At 34.4% G+C, this 19118-nt stretch overlaps 1 protein-coding gene across 6 annotated transcripts in view; it reads left to right on the top strand.

Annotated features, from left to right (window-relative positions):
* The window catches only part of SNX10 (sorting nexin 10), a 40705-nt gene that overhangs the window by 15076 nt on the left and 6511 nt on the right, over positions 1–19118 (top strand). For 2 of the 6 annotated variants that reach the window (XM_039342045.1, XM_039342044.1), the window contains 4 exons: positions 289–307; positions 2275–2361; positions 4512–4612; positions 11932–12030. In XM_039342045.1, the coding sequence (XP_039197979.1) occupies positions 289–307; positions 2275–2361; positions 4512–4612; positions 11932–12030 (306 nt within the window). Of the gene's footprint in view, positions 1–288; positions 308–1488; positions 2362–4511; positions 4613–11931; positions 12031–19118 lie in introns of all 6 variants that reach the window. The other 4 variants (XM_039342043.1, XM_039342046.1, XM_039342047.1 and 1 more) reach the window with 3 other exon arrangements.

Below are 19118 nucleotides of genomic sequence, written 5' to 3'. Positions count from 1 at the left end.
ACACACACACACACACACACACACACACACACACGGATCCCTCCCTTCCTTTACAACAATAGAGTAAGAACTAAAACTAAGCTGTCTATCTACAGAATGTATATTTGTAATATTCATAGTTTGAGAACCATGAACGTTACAGAGACTTGATTATGAACCTGAACAGGGATGTTATTTCTTGTGTATTGTCCTTAGTGCAATTAATATATGAATGAAATTTATTGAGACTTTCTCTTTTTTGGGTATCTTTGTAACTCGGATTTCTGTTCTTCCTTCATGGTAAACCAGATTCAAAAACCAATACCAGGTACATCAGTACTACCATTATTATTATAAAATCTTGCAAATATGCATTCAAGCCAGCTGCTTACCTTTGCTGGGTCCACTTATTGCCGTTCTCCTGGTGCTTGAAGGCAAAGGGAGTGGTGGAAATGGCGAAAGGGAGTGGCTGGCTTTGAGTGTGGTGAAGACAAAGTGGGAGGTGAGAAGCAGAGCACGAAATGCATTTGGGCATGGGGGATGCCTTGAGAGACCCTAGACAGAACTTGATCTACTTCAGCCATTGCTTCCTCTTGGGCCCAAGGCACTCTTGTCTGCTTAACAATCCATACATTTGTTTAATGACTGCATTGGGGAGAGCAGGGATTAAGTGAGATGATCACATAACAATCATCTGACTTCAATCAGTATAGGGGAGGCTCCATTACAGCCATAGGCCAAGAACTTATTAAAATGTCTAATTAAAAATAGTGTCCAATCTTTAATATACATTATATAAATCTTAAGACCAAATTTATTTTGACTTTTTATTTATTTATTTATTTATGAGACTTATATACCGCTTTAAGTGCAAGCACTCTCTAAGCGGTGTACACCAGTAAGTATATATATATATATATATATATATATATATATATATATATATATATATATATATATATATTTACATTGCCCCCAACAATCTGGGTCCTCATTTTACCTACCCCGGAAGGATGGAAGGCTGAGTCAACCTTGAGCCGGTGAGATTTGAGCCGCTGACCTGCTGAACACAGTCAGCTAAAGTGGCCTGCAGTACTGCACTCTAACTGCTGTGCCACCTCGGCTCATTTTTGCTTTCCTTCTATTAGAGTTAGTCTTACCTAATGGTTCCTTGGGGAACCAGTTTGGTATAGTGGTTAAGGCATGAAGATAGCATGAAGCCAGCTAGATGAACCTGGCTAGTCCCTTTCTCTTAGACCTAGGAAGGAGGCAATAGCAAACTACTTCTGAAAAACCTTGCCAAGAAAACTGCAGAAACCTGTCCAGGCAGTTTCTGAGAGACTCAGACATAATTGAAAAGAATAGGGGGAAAAAAAACAACACTTTACTACAGAGCATGCAGGAATTGAGTGGTAAATAATGTGATTTGAGGAAGAAAATTGCTGAATTGTCAACATGTTTTGTAACTAACTGACATTTTTTCCATTGTTGCTTCCCCTCCCTCTTTAGAGGTCTACTTCCCTCTGGCATCCTGGTTAGACTGCTTCTTTTCTTCAACCTGTCCACTAGGAAAGGCTGCTTAAGTGACAGACCCAAAGCTGCAAGGCTACAGAATCTACCTTGGCTTGGATATCACTTAATGATACATGGATATTCTCCTATTTGGGTTTGCACTGTGGCGCAGCACATAATGGCATTTACTGGACTTATTTCATGCCCACATTAGACCTTTTTGTGCTCACAGTAACTTTTTACTGTGCTCTTCATTTCTTGGTTATACCGCAATTTGCTATATATTAAACAATTAATGTATAAGACTTAGACTTGGAATTGAACCTTTTAAACAAATACCTTTTTAATCAGTAGTTCAAACATTGTTTTTCAACATCAGCAAACGTATTTATTATTTCTGAGTATTATGATAAGTTAGCTGTAAAGAAATAATGGCATTTGTTTCCATTAGTTCAGCAGCAGTTATGGCCTGAAGGAGACTAATTGAAAATTACAAAAACATTTATTTGTAAGAAATACATTTCCTGGTTGGAAATACACATTGTTATCTAATTTAGAATTTCCCCCTTGGCTGGTTGACAAGAAATTTCCCAGGCCAGCAGAGATGAGTCATTGCTTTTCAAAGTAGTTGATTGGTGTTACATTTGTTTCAATGTTGTTTTTCCTCTTTCAGAATTATTACTAATACATATAACTTAGAGTGACAAAAACATTTCCAGTCAGCAGAGAGGACAGCTTTGTTAAGGCTCTTTATCCATTAATTGCTTTATTATGCTCTTGCAGGAATTTGTAACAGTATGGGTGCGAGATCCCAAGTTACAGAAGGAAGATTTTTGGCATTCCTATATAGATTATGAAATCTTCATTCATGTAAGTAGATGTGCTCTTTTAAGGCATTTCTAGCCATAATCTCTGAATTATATATGTGATAAGCTATGTGGAGGGTGCTTATGAGAAATGCATTAGCCATCCCAATTGTGGAATTTAAGAATTTTGAAATATGGTCTATTCTTTTCTTGAAGTCTACAGATTGGGGAAGGCTGCCTTAGAAAATAAGGTAAAGGGCAGAAGGCTTAACAGCAGCTTTCCTAGTTTAAATTGCTACTCAAATCATCCCTGGCCAGTATATCAAAAGCTGACCCTACTTTTCAAGGATTGAATCATAAGTGCATTTTTTGGTTTAAAATATTAAAGGGATTAGTGTTTTTTATTTTTTTATTTTATTGATTTCATTGTGATTTCTTGTTTGATTTTTGTGAGCTGCCCAGAATTGTTTAGTTGCATATGTGCTCAATAAATTATTATTAATTGATTTCTCTGGACCTCCTTTTCTTTTTTGCCTTACTGAATTGTTTTATTGATTAGATTATGCTCCTTTTTTTTGCAGAAAAAATGTTTATAAATTTGCACATCAATTACAGTACAACAAAGGAGAAGTTAGAAGTTAGAATTTATAATGTTTATATAATTTTTTTCTAATTATATTTAGATTTTTAAATAATAAATAGTGAAGAGTTTAACACTTATCAGAGAGATTCAAATCCTTATTCATATTGTTAAAGTAATTTAATATACCTTGTTTTTATAGTGAATATCTCATCAATAATAATCCAAGCACTAATTGTACTAGTTTGGTAATTCCATTTCTTTTTCATATTTTTCTCCATTTGCTTGCTCATTTGCTGTTTTTTTCTTTTAAAATTATTGATAAACATATAATTTTTTAAAGGAAAAAATATAGAAAATAGTGACAAGGATTTCAATAATCAATGTCAATAGTTCACATTTTTTAAAAAAGGCTAAATATTCAAAAATAATAATTAAAATTTTTTTATTAAAAGTTTTAGAAATTTTTTACAGTATATGACCCAAATCCCTCCCCCCTCCCCCCTCCCCCCCTCCCCAGAGCTGATTACAGGGTTACAAATAAGCAATCATAATCTAACTAACATTATCCAACTCTACTAACAATCAAATCCATAACATACTTTAACTCCTTTTCAAAATAAATATTAACAAATTGAAAACCAAAAATAATATAATTAAACAATAATACTAAAAATAATATAAATTCAATCATATTAAACTATTAAAAATAATCTAAAATTTACTCATAAGCTAAATAATACTTTTTAGTCTCATATTTATTCTGGATATAATCTATCCATCTTCTCCAAACCAAAATATATCTTTCTTGTGAATAATCCTTCAAATAAGTGGAAATTTTTGCCATTTCTGCTAAATTAGACACCTTGAGTATCCATTCTTCCATAGTAGGCAAGATTATGCTCCTTTTTGTAACTCTTCACACTTAAGTCAATACCTTTGCTCTTATTACAAGAAAATCCTGCTTTAGTAACAAAATCTTGGAAATCTTGAACGTGCATTCAGTCCAGCTGCTTACTTTTGCGGTTCCATTCTCTGCCATTCCCTAGTGCTGGAGGTCAAAGGTAGATGTGGAAATGATAAAAGTAAGTGAGTGCAATAAAGGCAAAGTGGGCGGTGAGAAGCAGAGAACAAAATGCCTTAGGGCATGGACGAGGCCTAACAGGTATAATAATATATATTTAGATCTAGAAGTAGAAATAGAAATAGATTTAGTGTCATGGAAAGGCTGAGGAATTTTGTGTACTGAATATTTATACTGAATATTTTAACATTTTTACTAAGATTTTTGTTTGGATATTTTTTCAATATAGAGCTATCCTTTATAAAATGTAAAAACCCTCTCACTGGGTAAAGGAATATATAGAGATGGAACAAGAAAGAAAGTTCAATGGAAAATTTCAATCCTTTTGTTTAATTCTCCCCCTTTTCAGGAAATATTTTTTTTCCTTGTTAGATGGGAACAGAATGTTTCTCATGCTTCCTAGGAAACAGAATCAGTTTAGAAATGAAGGTATGGCGCATTCATTAGCTAACTATTCAGACTATCAGTATCTTGGATTGCAGATTATTGCTTCTGGGAAAACACTGTGTCACTAAACTCAACTAATCAAACACATTCTGTATTTCTGTAGACAAATAGCATGTGTTTTACAATAAAAACATCTTGTGTTCGACGCCGTTTTCGAGAATTTGTGTGGCTCAGACAGAAACTTCAGAGCAATGCTGTATTAATGTAAGTAATTTACAAAACATTGAAATAATTCAAGATTTATATAGCGGTACCCACCCATGATAATCCTAATTGGAATCTGGCACATTTACAGTGAATAGGTAGAACCAGTAAAACCTACAGCATTTTATATAATTTGCATAATATGCAGTATGATCCTTAGAAATTTCATCTCTTTGCTTTTTTTCCGGTCACTGATCTTTATCTATCTGTAAGTCTTCTTTGACATACTAATTCAGTAGCACAGAATTCAAATCTAAGTGGTTAGGCAATCTTTAGATTAATTTTCAGTTTCAGTTTGTTATGTTCCCTTTCTAATGAAGGAAAGGCAAAAATTAGAGAACTAATATAATGAACATATACAACTTATGCCTTATTATGACTTATTTTTCACTGTACACTGTACATCCCTGACACAGTCTTGAAGTTTGAAAATTAATTTTAGCAACATTGCATATTAAAATCTCAAATCCCAATCCCATGTCCATTTTGTGAGAGGTGGTAACAGGATAAAGTCAGAGATTTTTAAGACTGCAGAAGTATGGCATGGCCTGCTGCCACAGGACTGTTATGGCAGCCATGAAGAGCATCCTGGGCCATCCTGAAATGGCCTGGCTAAAGGGGATTTAGTGAAGTTGCGACAGACCCTGTAAGTCAGCAACGGACATTATAGAACTACACAAATCCACATGAGATACAAATGGACACATCCAATGAGAAATAATCGTGGCAATGTCAAAGGACCAAGACATAGAACAGCAAAGTACAAAACAGGAATTTTGAATATGACCGACTTAGGAAATAAAACAGAAAGTTTTGAAATAATGGAAAGAAGAAGAAATCAAAATAATGGGACTAGCCGATATAAGACACAAAGGACATGGTAGTAATAAAATTCATAAAGGATACTTATCTACTCAGGAGGAGATACAGCAAAGAATGGAATGATCATCTTGGTAGATTCAGACACAGCAAAATGCATACTAGACATTAACTCATTTTAGTCATCATCACCATCATTTTAGCTATTGTCTATCCACTGCAGGATGAAGGCCTCTTCCGCATGTTTCCAACCAATATGGTCCTGAGCTTTCTTTTGCCAATTGGACCCACAATACTTGCTGATGTCATTGATCCAATTTGTTTTAAGTCTCTTTCATGGATGCTTTTTATCAAGTGGGATCCATTGTATGATTGTGTTGGTCCACCTGCCTTTAGTTCTTCTTGCTATGTGATCAGCCCATTTCCATTTCCATTCTTTTACTCTCTTGATGATATTGTATACTTTTCGTTTGTTCTCTAATCCATGTGTAGGTCTTTCTAAATTGTTTTGTAATGCCAAGCATGTATTTTTCCATGGCTCATTGCGCTACTCAAAGCGTTTGTATCTATTGTGAGGTTAGTGTCCCTAACCTCACACGTTAATTGAAAACTTTTCTTTTTAGGCATAGGGGGATGTTGTTCTTGAAAATTATGCTTAGCTTGCCAAATGCCTGCCAACCACATTTAGCACACTATTCAATTTCCTTTATTGTATTTACCTTCATTGAGATCCATTGGCCAAGGTATATGTAGTGGTGTACTACATCTAGTTCTTTTCCAGATAATATTTTTTTCTTTATTTGGTGATTTATTAAACATAACCTGGCTCTTTTTCAGGTTTATTTTTAAGCCATATGGCTCTCTTGCTTTCTGCAGCTCTTGTATGTGTCTTTGTAACTCTTCTGGGTCTTGTGAGAAGAAAACAACATCATCTGCAAATCTTAAGTGATTTAAATAGGAGCCATTGATTTTTATTCCATCTTTTGCCCAATGTAGTTTGTGAAATACTTCTTCAAGGCAGGCTGACAAAAGGATAGGTGATATTGTATCACCTTGCAATATATAATTTCTATGTTGATTTTTTTCATATATTGATTGTAGTAAGTTTATGTAAGCAGTATCTACTAATGCATTAATTATTGCTTGCTGGAAAACGGAGTCAAAAGCCTTTTCGTAGTAAATGAAAGCCATGCACAGAGGTATGGTATACTCATTGTGCCTTTCAATGACTTGCTGAACAACCTGGATGTGATCCATTGTGCTCTACCCACTTTTGAACCCTATCTGCTCATTTGGCTGTTCATCACTTAATATTGTCAACATTCTTACTGCTATTATTTTGTTGAAAACCTTGTAAATGACTGAAAGAAGGTTTATTGGGCGATAGTTCTTTAAATCATCTTGGTCCCTTTCTTGTGTATAACAATCACTTCAGCATTTTTCCATGCATCAGGTATTTTTTGTTTTCTGAGGCATCTCGGGTATAGTTTTGCTAGTATCTTGTGTTAAGTTGGACCACCAGCTTTCAGCATTTCAACCGTGACACAGTCATTTCCTGAAGCTTTGCCATTTTTCATTGATTTTAGGAAACGCAATATTTCCTCCACTAGTATATCTGCCATTTCCTTTTTCATGAGAGTTGTTACTTTTGAGTAGTCTTGATCTTTGTATAGTTCTGAATAGATTTTTCCTATTATTTCTAATATTTCCTGTATTGTTCTACAGAGCCATCTTCACATTTTAATTCACAAACCTTTCTTGTATTTATAAGCTTGCATTTTGCTCTGTTAATCCCTTAGTTTTCTTCAATTGCCTTTTTCACAAGCTTCACATTAAGCTGATGCATTTCTTCTTGACAGAATAATAATTCTGAAAATCAAGACAGAAGAGCAAATTAAAACATATGTACAATTATATGCATCATGTAATAATTACACAGAAGAACAAAAGGATTAATTCTTCAATGAACTACTGAGGAAATAGAGAAAATGGAAGCTAACAGTGTACTAGTATGTAATGGAAGATTTCAGTGCCAGGGTGGGTACAATGAAGTCTGAGCAGTTCATTGGCTCACATGTTGCTAAGAACAGAGTGAAAGGAATGAGAATGGGCAAAAGATACTGGATTTATGCAGCCAACATCACCTTTTTATCACTAATACCTTTTTTGAACATCAATTCTCAACATATAAATAGAATGAGATCACTACCAAAAGTCAGATCAATTACACATTAATAAAAATAAGCAGAAGATACATAACACTAAGTGCAAAAGCAATAAAAAGGAAATAAAATAAAATAAAAGATATAAAAACAATCCCAGTGGACTATGTGATGCTAATAATAAGATTGTAGTGCTAATAACAAAAAAAAAAAAGAAAAATACCAAATAAAAAGAGGAAATCATTAAGATAGCAAAACTTAAAAGGAAGTAGTAGAACAATTACAACAAGAGGTGGAGACAACATTTAGTCAACTGCCACTACAGGTGGGAAACATGGAGGATGAATGGAAAGAATACAGAACTATCCTGCCTAACTTCATAGAAGAACTATGTGAAAAAAAGGAAAAGTGGAAAAAGACGGAATGGAACAAACCCACTGCATGATAGTGTGAAGAGGCTAAAGATGCAATAAAATTGAAAAAAAAGTTATACAGGTAGTCATTGACTTACAAGTATTCATTTAGTGACCATTTGAAGTTACAATGGCACTGGAAGTGACTTGACCTTTTTTTTTACAATTACAACTTTGCAGCATCCCCATGATCGTGTGATCAAAATTCAAATGCTTGCCAACTGGTTTATATTTATGATGATTGCAGTGTCCCAGGGTCATATGATTTCCTTTTGCAGCCTTCTGATAAGCAATGTTAATGGGGAAGGCAGATTTATAAAACAACCAGGTTACTAACTTATCAACTGCAGTGATTCACTTAACAACTTTGGCAAGAAATGTTGCAAAATGGGGCAAAACTCACTTAACAAATGTCTCACTTAACAGAAATGTTGGGCTCAGTTGTGGTTATAAGTTGAGGACTACTTCTATAAATGTTGGTAAAATCAGAGAAGATTATATAAACTGTAGATTACAGTGTAGAGATACCAACAGTACAATCAAGCAAGCAATCAACAATCCTGGGAGTGTTTGAGAAAATCTTTAATAAATAATGAGAGAACAACCTGCAGGATGTTTTACAAAGTAGTCATAAGTATATGGAAAAAAGAAGAGAAGTATAACCCCACAGAAATAATTAATGATAAGAACAGAAGGCCACTAACAGAACCATCGGAAATAATAAAGTGGAGAGAATGCTTCAAAGAACTCCTCAATCCCTTAGGAAACTATGATGAAAAAATAATGCAAGACTACAATGTAACAAACACTAGAACCAGAAATATTAATTGAACAAGTAGTCATGTAAATATAAATATAAATCACCAGAATGGGCTACCAATAGATATAATTCAAGCATCTGGGGAAAATAACATCAGATGGATATATAGAATCTTTATTGTAGCATGGACACAAGTAACTGCAATGAGAATGCACACAGTACTGAAGCATCTCATTCTTGAGCCATGCAGGGAAAATGTATGCCAAGATAATAAAAATGAGGTTAAGTCCAACTATAGAATCACAATTAGCAGAACGGGATGACTTTTTAGGAGACACAGAAATTGCACAGATGCAGCTAGTATAACTAATATAAAAGAATATAGCACGCAATAAGAATCTCTTTGTCACATTTGTAGACCAAAAGAAAGCATTTTATAGAGTTGATAGGAAATTACTATGGCAAACATAGTAAGAGAAGTAAATGATCATCTATTAGATTATATACAAGTTTACATAGTGATTGCAGAAGTGTAGTTCAGAACAAAACAAACCACATAAGAACCCTTTATAATAACATCTGGAAACATGGTTGCATCTTATCACCACTGTTATTTATTTTACATTGATACCGGTAGGATAAGCAAAGAAGCTAAGCCCAGAAAAGAAAATAATATCAAAGAACTATTGTTTGCAGATGATCAGGCATTGATAAGAATTGCAACAACAACTCATTTACATGAACCAGGAATATAAGTCAAATAATATGAGAATTAGTAAACAAAAAACAGAAGTAAGGATAATCAGAAGAGAAAAGTACACCTTAAACATAGTAATAGAGCAGTGGTTCTAGAGCAGAGTCTAATTCTATTGGCTTTCAGAAGCCAATAGGAATTGTCCAGGCTGTTTCTGCCCTGCTGAGCCCACCAAAAGTCCCATTCTGCAAACAGTGTTGCACGAGTTGAGTAGTCCTCGACTTACGACCGGTTGAGTAGTCCTCGACTTACGACCGGCTGGGTGTTGCGGCATTAAAAAGGTTGAGAACCACTGTAATAGAGGGAATAAGCATAAAACAAATATCAGAGTTCAAATATTTAGAAACAACATTTACAGAAAATGGAAATATAGATACAGAGATTAACATGCTTTGCAGTAAGGCAAAAACCACTGTAGGCAGTAGTTCCAGTCCTACAGCATAATCTGGAGTACTGATTAGTATTAAGGAGCATCTCATAGAAAGCATATTCATCCCTGCCTTATGTTACCAGTACCAAACATAAACACTTATAATAAAGCATAAATGCAAGTTACTATGGAAATGAGATGTTTGAGGAAAGTTGCTGGAATAACTAGAAGACATAAACTCAGAAATGAGATTATAAAGGAAAGAATTGGGATAGAACCAATATTAAACTACATACAAAGATGGCAAATAAAAAGATTTGTCCTTCTGGAGAGAATGTCTGGGAATTGCATACCATATAAGGAATATATACAAAGAGGAGAAGGTCAAAGAGCATGAGGCAGACCAGAAGAAGATGGAAAGATATAATAAAGACATTATAGTAGCATCGAATAACAGTAGTTGAGGCCACAAGAAGCAAATCAATATAAAAAAATCATCTGAGATCGCTGCTAGAAGAGGGATGCATAGTCAAATATTCTGCATATAAAAGAATACGTGTTTAGAACTGCTTGTCTGTTCCTGTTTCCCATTTACTTAACATTTTAGCAATTTCTGGAAACAGTAATAACTTTCGCTGAATTGGCAGTTTAGACACTTAACAAACCATACTTTCTGATCCACACATATGGTAATTCACAAATCAGAGTTTATCAGTGCAGATACCACATCAAACTGTTTTAAACCCTTCCTAACTATGAATTTGTATATTGCTGAATCATTGTTTTCAAGGGCTTTCCTTTATCCTCGACTTTTACTTCAGATTTGGAATGACCCTTTCCTAGGAATAGAATGGAATAATTTTAATCCAGTAACATGTCCTAGATCAAAGAGATAATATTCCTAGATCAAAGAGATAATCCAATAGATGATATCCAATAAATAGCAACACTTCTGGATTCCATGAACATGATGAGACCATTCAACCCTTTTTTATTTTGCAGCTCCTGACATTTTAGAGGTTTTGGTAGGAATTGTGAAAAGTGGATTTGTCACTAATTTTCAGATAAAAGGCATATGAAAAGCTTAGAAAATTTAGGGAATAAAAAAAATCAAACAAAGTACAGGTAGTCCTTAACTTACAACAGTTCATTTAGTGACCATTTAAAGTTACATCGGCACTGAAAAAAATGATTTGTGACTGTTTTTCATGCTAATGACCATTGCAACATCCCCATGGTCATGTGATCAAAATTCGGATGGATGGCAATTATCTCATGTTTATGAAGATTGCATTGTCCAGGGGTCATGTGATCACTTATTGTGGATTTCTAACAAGCAAAGTCAATGGGGAAGCAAAATTCATTTAACAACCGTGTAACTAACTTAACAACTATTGTGATTCACTTAACAATTCTGGCAAGAAAGATTGTAAAATGGGGTTAAAATCATATAACAACAGTCTCACTTAGCAACAGAAATCTTGGGCTCAATTGTGGTCATAAGTCAAAGATGAGTTCTGTCCACTCATCATAAAGTTATCAGTTTTCCGATGGCATCCTTGGGTTGCAGAAAACAGCTGTCTTTACTGGAGTCTGTGGAAGTCTTTATATTTAATTATAAAGGAAGTTTCTCCTTAGTTCTAGGTTGCTTCTCTCTTTGGTTAGTTTCCATCCGTTGCTTCTTGTCCTGCCTTCAGGTGCTTTGGAAAATAGCTTGACTCCCTCTTCTTTGTGGCAGCCCTTGAGATATTGAAACACTGCTATTATGTCACCCCTAGTCCTTCTCTTCATTAAATTAGACATACTCAGTTCCAACAGTCATTCCTTATATGTTTTAGCCTCCAGTCCCCTGATCATCTTTGTTACTCTTCTCTGTACTCTTTCTAGAATTGAATTGAATATAAGTGAATGAATTAATTATGAATCTGCTTTTTTCTTTTTTCTTTTTCTTTCTCTTTTTGCTAAGAGTCCAGTATTTCTTCTAAAGTAATTTCAGTCATGTATTCATTTGGAACACTAATTTTCTTTTCTTTTTTTAAAGACAATTACCAGACCTTCCACCTAAAACTCCCTTTTTTAATTCAAATAATTCTCAACATGTAGACCAGCGTCGCCAAGGTTTGCAAGAATTTCTCCAAAAGTGAGTAGATTAACTTTGAGAATTGTTTGTTGCTTATTGGCTTTAATGAAGTGGTTAATTTCTTATACCTGCAATACCAGTTCATCTCTTGTGCACGGCAGCCACCTTGTGGCCATAATTATGAATTTGCACTTCTAATCTTCTATGGAAGAAGTTTACATAGCAGATGTGCTTTCTTTACTCTGGCATTTGAATTTTTGGGATTTCCTTTTTTGAACCAGCAATTTGTTAAATAGTGTATTGTTATTATTGAATTTGAAAACCAAGTTGTTTTAAAATAACGATATGTGGATGAATCTTTTTAGCAGTGTGAAGAAAAGCAAAAGAATTTAATTAATCCATACAAGGCAAAGATATGCTCCATAGTCAATCATGTGGAGGTAATAAAGAACCAGTATTCTCTTTGATGTTTTTAAAGAAAAAATGGTAGTAAAGCTTTCAATAGTTGAATATTAGACATTCATCCGATTAGGTAAAGCATGAGCCACGTGACTCTTTTTCTGTGGTTCTTAGAGAATTTAAAGATTGATATTTGTTGACAATGTTAATCATATTATCTATATATTTTCTTTTTAAAAAATCAACTTAGATGTTTTGTTTTTTAGAAAGCTGCTTTGGCGTATAAGGAAGATGACTTTGATAGCTTATACAAGAACCATTACTTAGGCAAAATGGATTGAAACATTTTAATTGGTGTCAGCCTCATTAGGTAGATCAGGTCAGGAAGTCTTCTCCACATGAAAGCCAAAACACAAAAGGCTTTGAGATATCTCCTAAATTAAAAAGAGAAAACTAAATTATTTTTTAAAAAGTTTTATTAATTTATGATATATGATACAATCAAAATACAAAGTAAATAGAGGAAAAGATGGAGAAGGGAAAAGGGAGTAGAAAAGTGAGAAGTAGAGTTAGTTGTGTTTTTTTTTTAGTTAGTAGAGAAAACTAAATTAGCTTTTGATATCAAACATACCCATGGTATATTGATGACTTGGCGTATATGGAAACAGGAGTCCTGTAATTAGCTTGGCTGTAAGCTATATAAAGTAGCATCATCAGCACCTTGAATTAGATTTGAAAGACCATTGGCAATCAATAAACTATTTCAACATGGAAATAATCAAAGATCTCAAAGAGGATCTATTCATCAACCATCCTGCCATTTTTTTTCACATTTCAAGGCCCTCCCATGAAGAGCACAATAAAATAGTTCAGGCTTGAGGTTATTACCTGAATGTAACTAGCTTATTGATGTCATCAGACAGATGATAATAAGACATGCCATGGTAATAAGAAATGACACTGAGCTTGGAACAAATCCAAGTGAACTTGTTTGTTAAAGACCATCAGGTTGCTCATAACAGCTCAGATGGCACCAGGGCATCAACCAAATGTTTTGGAAGTTTGGTTTCTACCTGCAGCCTAGAAGAACACTCTTAAGATAGTTTCATTGCTTTTTCCTTTTACTTAATTACTGCAGTATAAACCCCACAATAAAACCTATGATATGTTTTGTCAGATTTGTTCCTCAACCTGTACCAAAGTTGCTCTAGTCAGCTATCCTCATATTTTATTTATGTCACATTTATATCTTCTATTCTATACCTATTATATACTATCTTGTCAAGGTATAAAAGTATCATAAATTCAAATATTTAAATTTTAGGAATATTGACCCCACATATCTAACTTTTTCTGTAATAACTATTTTATTTTTAACTATTTTATTTTTCAAGCAGTTAGCAGCCACTTATAACTAGAATCAAAGTCCTCTTGGAATCTTCTTTAACAAGATTTATGCAGAAGGAAGAGTTACAGATTACAAAAATCTTGATAACAGGATATATTTATTTTAATATCCACTTTATCTGTTAAATTCTTTAGGATGATATTCTTGAATCTTTTGCTAATCACTTAGTGATACACTGACAAGTGGTTAGCTCACCTTTGTGATAAAGATTGTGCTTGTAATATCAAATTGCCACCCTCTTTTTCAAGTTCTGAGAAACTATTGCATGATTTCCATTACCTCCTCCCCATATCAGATCCCAGATGAAAAGTTGATAATAATAACAATAGCACTTAGACTTATATACCACTTCATAGTGCTTTACAGCTCTTTCTAAGTTGTTTACAGAGTTAACAAATTGCCCCAACAATCTGAGTCTTCAACCATCTAACCTTAGAAGGATGGAAGGCTGAGTCGACCTTGAATGTTCTCCTTGTCACTTCTTGAAGACTCACCAGTGGTGGCTTACTACTACTAGGAGGTCTTTAATTCCTGGAAGCTATGAGATCTGGAGTAATTGATTTCTTCTTGCAGAGTGCAGCAACACAATCTTGCATGGGTACTCAAGTGTGAAATACATTAAAAAAGAGAGAAAAATCCAAGGATACCATAAATGCCATCTGACTTCTAGATAACAGTAGTTCTGATGTGCCTTATATCCAAAATGGCTCCAATCTTGGAGCATCCATTTAACTTACCTTTGGTCCCAATTGCTCCTTTCAATAATTTATAGCAGGAGAAATTAACTTTGTGCCAGTTATTTGCTAAAGTTCTCTGCAAGGTTCCATGGTTAAAGGAATTAAACAACTACAGGTAGTCCTCAACCTATGACCACAAATGCTCTAAAATTTCTGTTGTTAATGAGACATTTGTTGAGTTTTGCCCCATTTTATGAAATTTCTTACCATAGTTGTTAAGTGGATCACTGCAGTTGATAAGTTAATAACTTGGTTGTTAAGTGAATCTGGCTTCCCCATTGACTGCTTCTCAGAAAGTTGCAAAAGGGGATCACACGGCCCTGGAATGCCGCAATGGTCACAAATATGAAACAGTTGGCAAGCATCTGAATTTTGATCACATGATCATGGGGATGTTGCAAAGGTTGTAAATGTGAAGAATGGTCATAAGTCACTTTTTTTCAGTGCCGTTGTAACTTTGAATGGTCATTAAATGAATTGTTGTAGGTCGAGCACTATCTGTAAATCAAGTCAGAGTAGAAGAAAAGCTGAAACAGCTGTTTCAAGCTCAGAATGTTTACTTTTGTTTCTCTCCATTTAAATACAAACATAATTTGTTTCTGGATTTTTTTTCTATTCAAGAATAATAATGTCATGCAGGAGTAGTTATTTTCCAACAATTCATAGAGCAAAACCATTGAAATCAATGTGATGTAATTTCCCATTTGGTTTCATTGAGCCTATTCTTAACAGAGTCTACTTTTAATATTAATTAACTCTGTATTCAAACTTTAAGACTCATTGTTTTCTTTTTAAGAGCAAAAAAGGGCAATCTCATCTATTGTATGTTACTGTAGGCTGAATTTTTGATGAAGTCCTGTTGAAATCTGTCTCTGTATGTATTCAATAGAGGGCACTAAAACACAGGCGGTGTTTGCTTGTTTCTATAGATTAGATTTCTCATGAACATGTACCTAGAGTCAAGAAATGAAGTAAATAGGCTGAATAAATTTGTTGAAAACAAATGAGTGTTTTAGCTTTCTGCACACATGCAAGCATGCACTTGTCACTATATTGGCCTACATAAGATACAAAAAAAGTTTTATTTAGAATAGGTTACAGTCCATTTCCGCTATATGTTCTCTTCTAACAGAATAGTTTACAAAATACATAACAAAACATTGCAATCTGCCCCGTCCATTTTTGTCCAAACAAAGTAACTATTCATTTTGTTTACATTTTAAAAATATGGTTTTATTTTTAAAACATCCAGACTTCACATAGATATTTTAAATAAACAAAACGTCTTGAGGACTGCCTCATACAGAATAAGTTTATTTTAATCTCTGAAACTTTGTTATATTTAAGTTCTCTAGGCTGAATATAATGAAATAGAAGCAGTAGATCTGAATAAGGAAGCACATGCCTGTTTTCCACTCTTCCTACCTGAGCAGCTTTTAGAATTGGAGTTTAATAATATGTAGATCTCTATTGAGCACTAGCATGCACCAATATTTAATATTTTGTAATATTTTGTATATATGTATAACATATATCAATAATATCTGAGTCTTATACAAAGTAATTGATATCACCTTAAACTCTTGTAATTTAAGATGCAACAAAACTTTCAGTTATCTTGTGTCTTAGTACAGTACTATAGCGTAGACCTGTTCAAACATTTTGAGTTTAGTGCTTATCTGTTCCCATTTTCTTTCCCCTTTTTTTCACAGATGTGTGTTTTTGAGCAAGGTTTTAATTAGCCTCCTTCCAATCTGAATCTTGTCAGTTTTAGCCCAGAACATCCATCAGTCCCACAACAGTACTGCCTCAAGCAATTTGAGACTTATAGGAGTTATGGGCCTAATATCTGTGATACCCTTGACAAATATTCTGCTTTTCTTCTTTCATACATCATAAGCTAGAGCAATTTTCTGGCCTCGTATGAATGAGATTCTATGTGTATGACAGCAAGCCACCCACAGTCTCCCTGGACAGCAAGATTGTCAGAGGGGGGGCATATACATTTTAAATGAATGAATGAATGATTGAATGAATGAATGAACAAATGAGAAAATAAATAAGTAGACAAGTAGGTAGGTAGGTAGGTAGGTAGGTAGGTAGGTAGGTAGGTAGGTAGATAGATAGATAGATAGATAGATAGATAGATAGATAGATAGATAGATAGATAGATAGATAGATAGATAGTAACTACTCCACAGACACAGGTATGACTTTTGTTACCTCAGAGATAGGTTTGAGACTGGAAGTGCATTTAGAGGATGTGATAAGGCTCATTTCACAAATAGTCGCCCAATCACAAAATGCCTGCCATAGAAGCCAAAAGAGTAAATTAGCTGCTGAGGATAATGTCAGCCATTCCAGTGTGATCTTATTCTAACATCACAATAATATATTATGCTAGTTCTTGTTTAATAGTAAGCCAGTTTCTTATTTAAACCACAGGAATCATTTTTAAAAAGTGGTTAAGATATAGAATCTATAGAAAGGAGATACATAGTGGCCACAAAGACATTTCTTATTCAGTGGTGCTAAAAAACTTCCCTTTATTTCAAGTCAATTTTCAGCCCATCATATTCTCAACAATTTGTATTGTCCATCCTGGTGATTATTAACTGCCTTTAAAAAAAAACAAACAAATTCCTGTTTTCCATCACATTCCTTTTAAGCTTTTTGCTCTTTAAGCAGTTCTATTTCAACTGATTCTTTGCACTGATTTCTCCATCCTGTCATTGTTTTGGACTGCAGTTTGCCCCCCTCCCTTGCAGTTTGTGTGCATTTCTCTCCATCACTATACCCATAGTGATTTTTGCTTCTTTCAGCAAAATACTATTTGTAAATATTCAAATTTAGAACACGTTTGTCCTTGTCTCAATAGTTGAAATGTTTGTGAACATTTGTATCAACGAGGCCGATTGCTGTTGAAGGCTTCATTGTCACCTGCGATTGCTTAGACTAAAGTAGAAGATAAAATATTTTTAAAGCATATAAAAAGCTAGTTATGAATAGAATTGAAAGCTTGTTTTCTTCACCCATATATGCAGTTAGGTAATTGGAACTAATGTATTTCAACTATAGCTATTTCTGCCCAACAGAGGGCTGCAAACTACGCTTTTGAGATCTCAGCTGATTAGATGAAACCAAGTTTCCTTTGGCAGCCCTCTGCAGTCTAATTAACTTTTCTGATAACTGTAAACAAGGGCCAGATCAAATCTCAAGCTGACAAGTTGTGTTTCATGAAGAAATGGTTGCATACATAACTTCAGCATCTCCTATGCTTACTAACAAAATTTTAAAAATTCCTATTACGGTAATGCATTTAAATTACTAAGGCTGAGGTACAGGAAGTTGACAATTGGGATTGGGATACTGTCATTAAGTGAGTTATTAAATAAGTACCTACACACACTTCCCTGTTAGCTTCTCACAATCAAAGTCAGAGAGGGAACTAGCAGGAAATTGCATAATCTCAGGTTGTTTATAAGCACACAGGCAGGCAAGTTATGTGGTTGCTGCCAAATGAAGGAGATTGATGAGCAGTGAGTGTTGTGCAGAGATGTGGGGAAGTTTCTCTGCTGGCTTCCCCACTGACTTGTGGGAAGCTGGCAGAGAAGGTTACAAATCGAGATTGTGTGATGTGCGATGCTGCAACTGTTGTAAATGTGAGTTGATTGCCAAGTGGCTAAATTGATTCATGTCTACTGGACTCACTGGAACTGGATCGGGGCTAACCATCATTTATTTGGCATTATCGTAACTGCTGCTGAATGAATAATTGTAATTCGAGTACTATCTATAGCTACATATTATTATATAGTACCATAGTGCCATACCATTCAACAGTATGGTAAAATACATCTAATATTAGAGATTTTCTTTTAAACAAATGACAACTGTGAGAGTCAGATATATAATCATCCTCTATATATTATGATTCATGCTAAGCCAAACCCAAACTAGCCACATTATAGCTTAGCACAGCCAGATAGTAAAATGGATTAGGGATTAGACTACTTGTATTCAAATAGGGATTTATCATGTGGATTTGGTTTCTCCACCTCTCTATTAAGATATGTGGAAAGAAGGAACAGATTTCATTTATTCCCTTCTCCTGTGATTCCTAAAGCAGTTTTAAGCACTGTTTACAGGCCAGTAAATAGAAGCCAAGTGTACAAGGGAAAGGCATAATAGCTGATCAAACCATGATTTAAGCTGTCCCCCTTTCCAATCAAAATCTGGATCATGGATACAAAGAGCAAATATTAAATATTGTTCTTCCTAAATAGTAGGAAAATATATGGCAATATAGAACTGATCTTGGGGATACAGAAGGAAGCCACAAGCTGTTAAAGGAAGACTTAAGGAAAAGATTATAGAGTTTTGAAATAGAGGGACGCTTGGAGAAAAAAAGCCTCAAAATAATCCCATGCTGATTTTGTTTAAAATGGGATAGAAACAATATTGCAGTAAGATTTTGTTACTCTATTTTGTTGCAATAAAGAGCATTTCTGGAATCCCTGCAGTGCCCTTTTCTTGACCTGGGCTACCTCAAAGGACTGACAGAAAGACGTTACAGATCTTTCAACACATGTCTGTTCACACTT

Source organism: Crotalus tigris, unplaced genomic scaffold, assembly GCF_016545835.1.
Source record: "Crotalus tigris isolate CLP2741 ecotype Arizona unplaced genomic scaffold, ASM1654583v1 scf7180000017774.6281472, whole genome shotgun sequence".
Taxonomy (NCBI): domain Eukaryota; kingdom Metazoa; phylum Chordata; class Lepidosauria; order Squamata; family Viperidae; genus Crotalus; species Crotalus tigris.
Note: the sequence above shows the minus strand (reverse complement) of the source record. Positions and strands in the feature narration are given on the sequence as shown.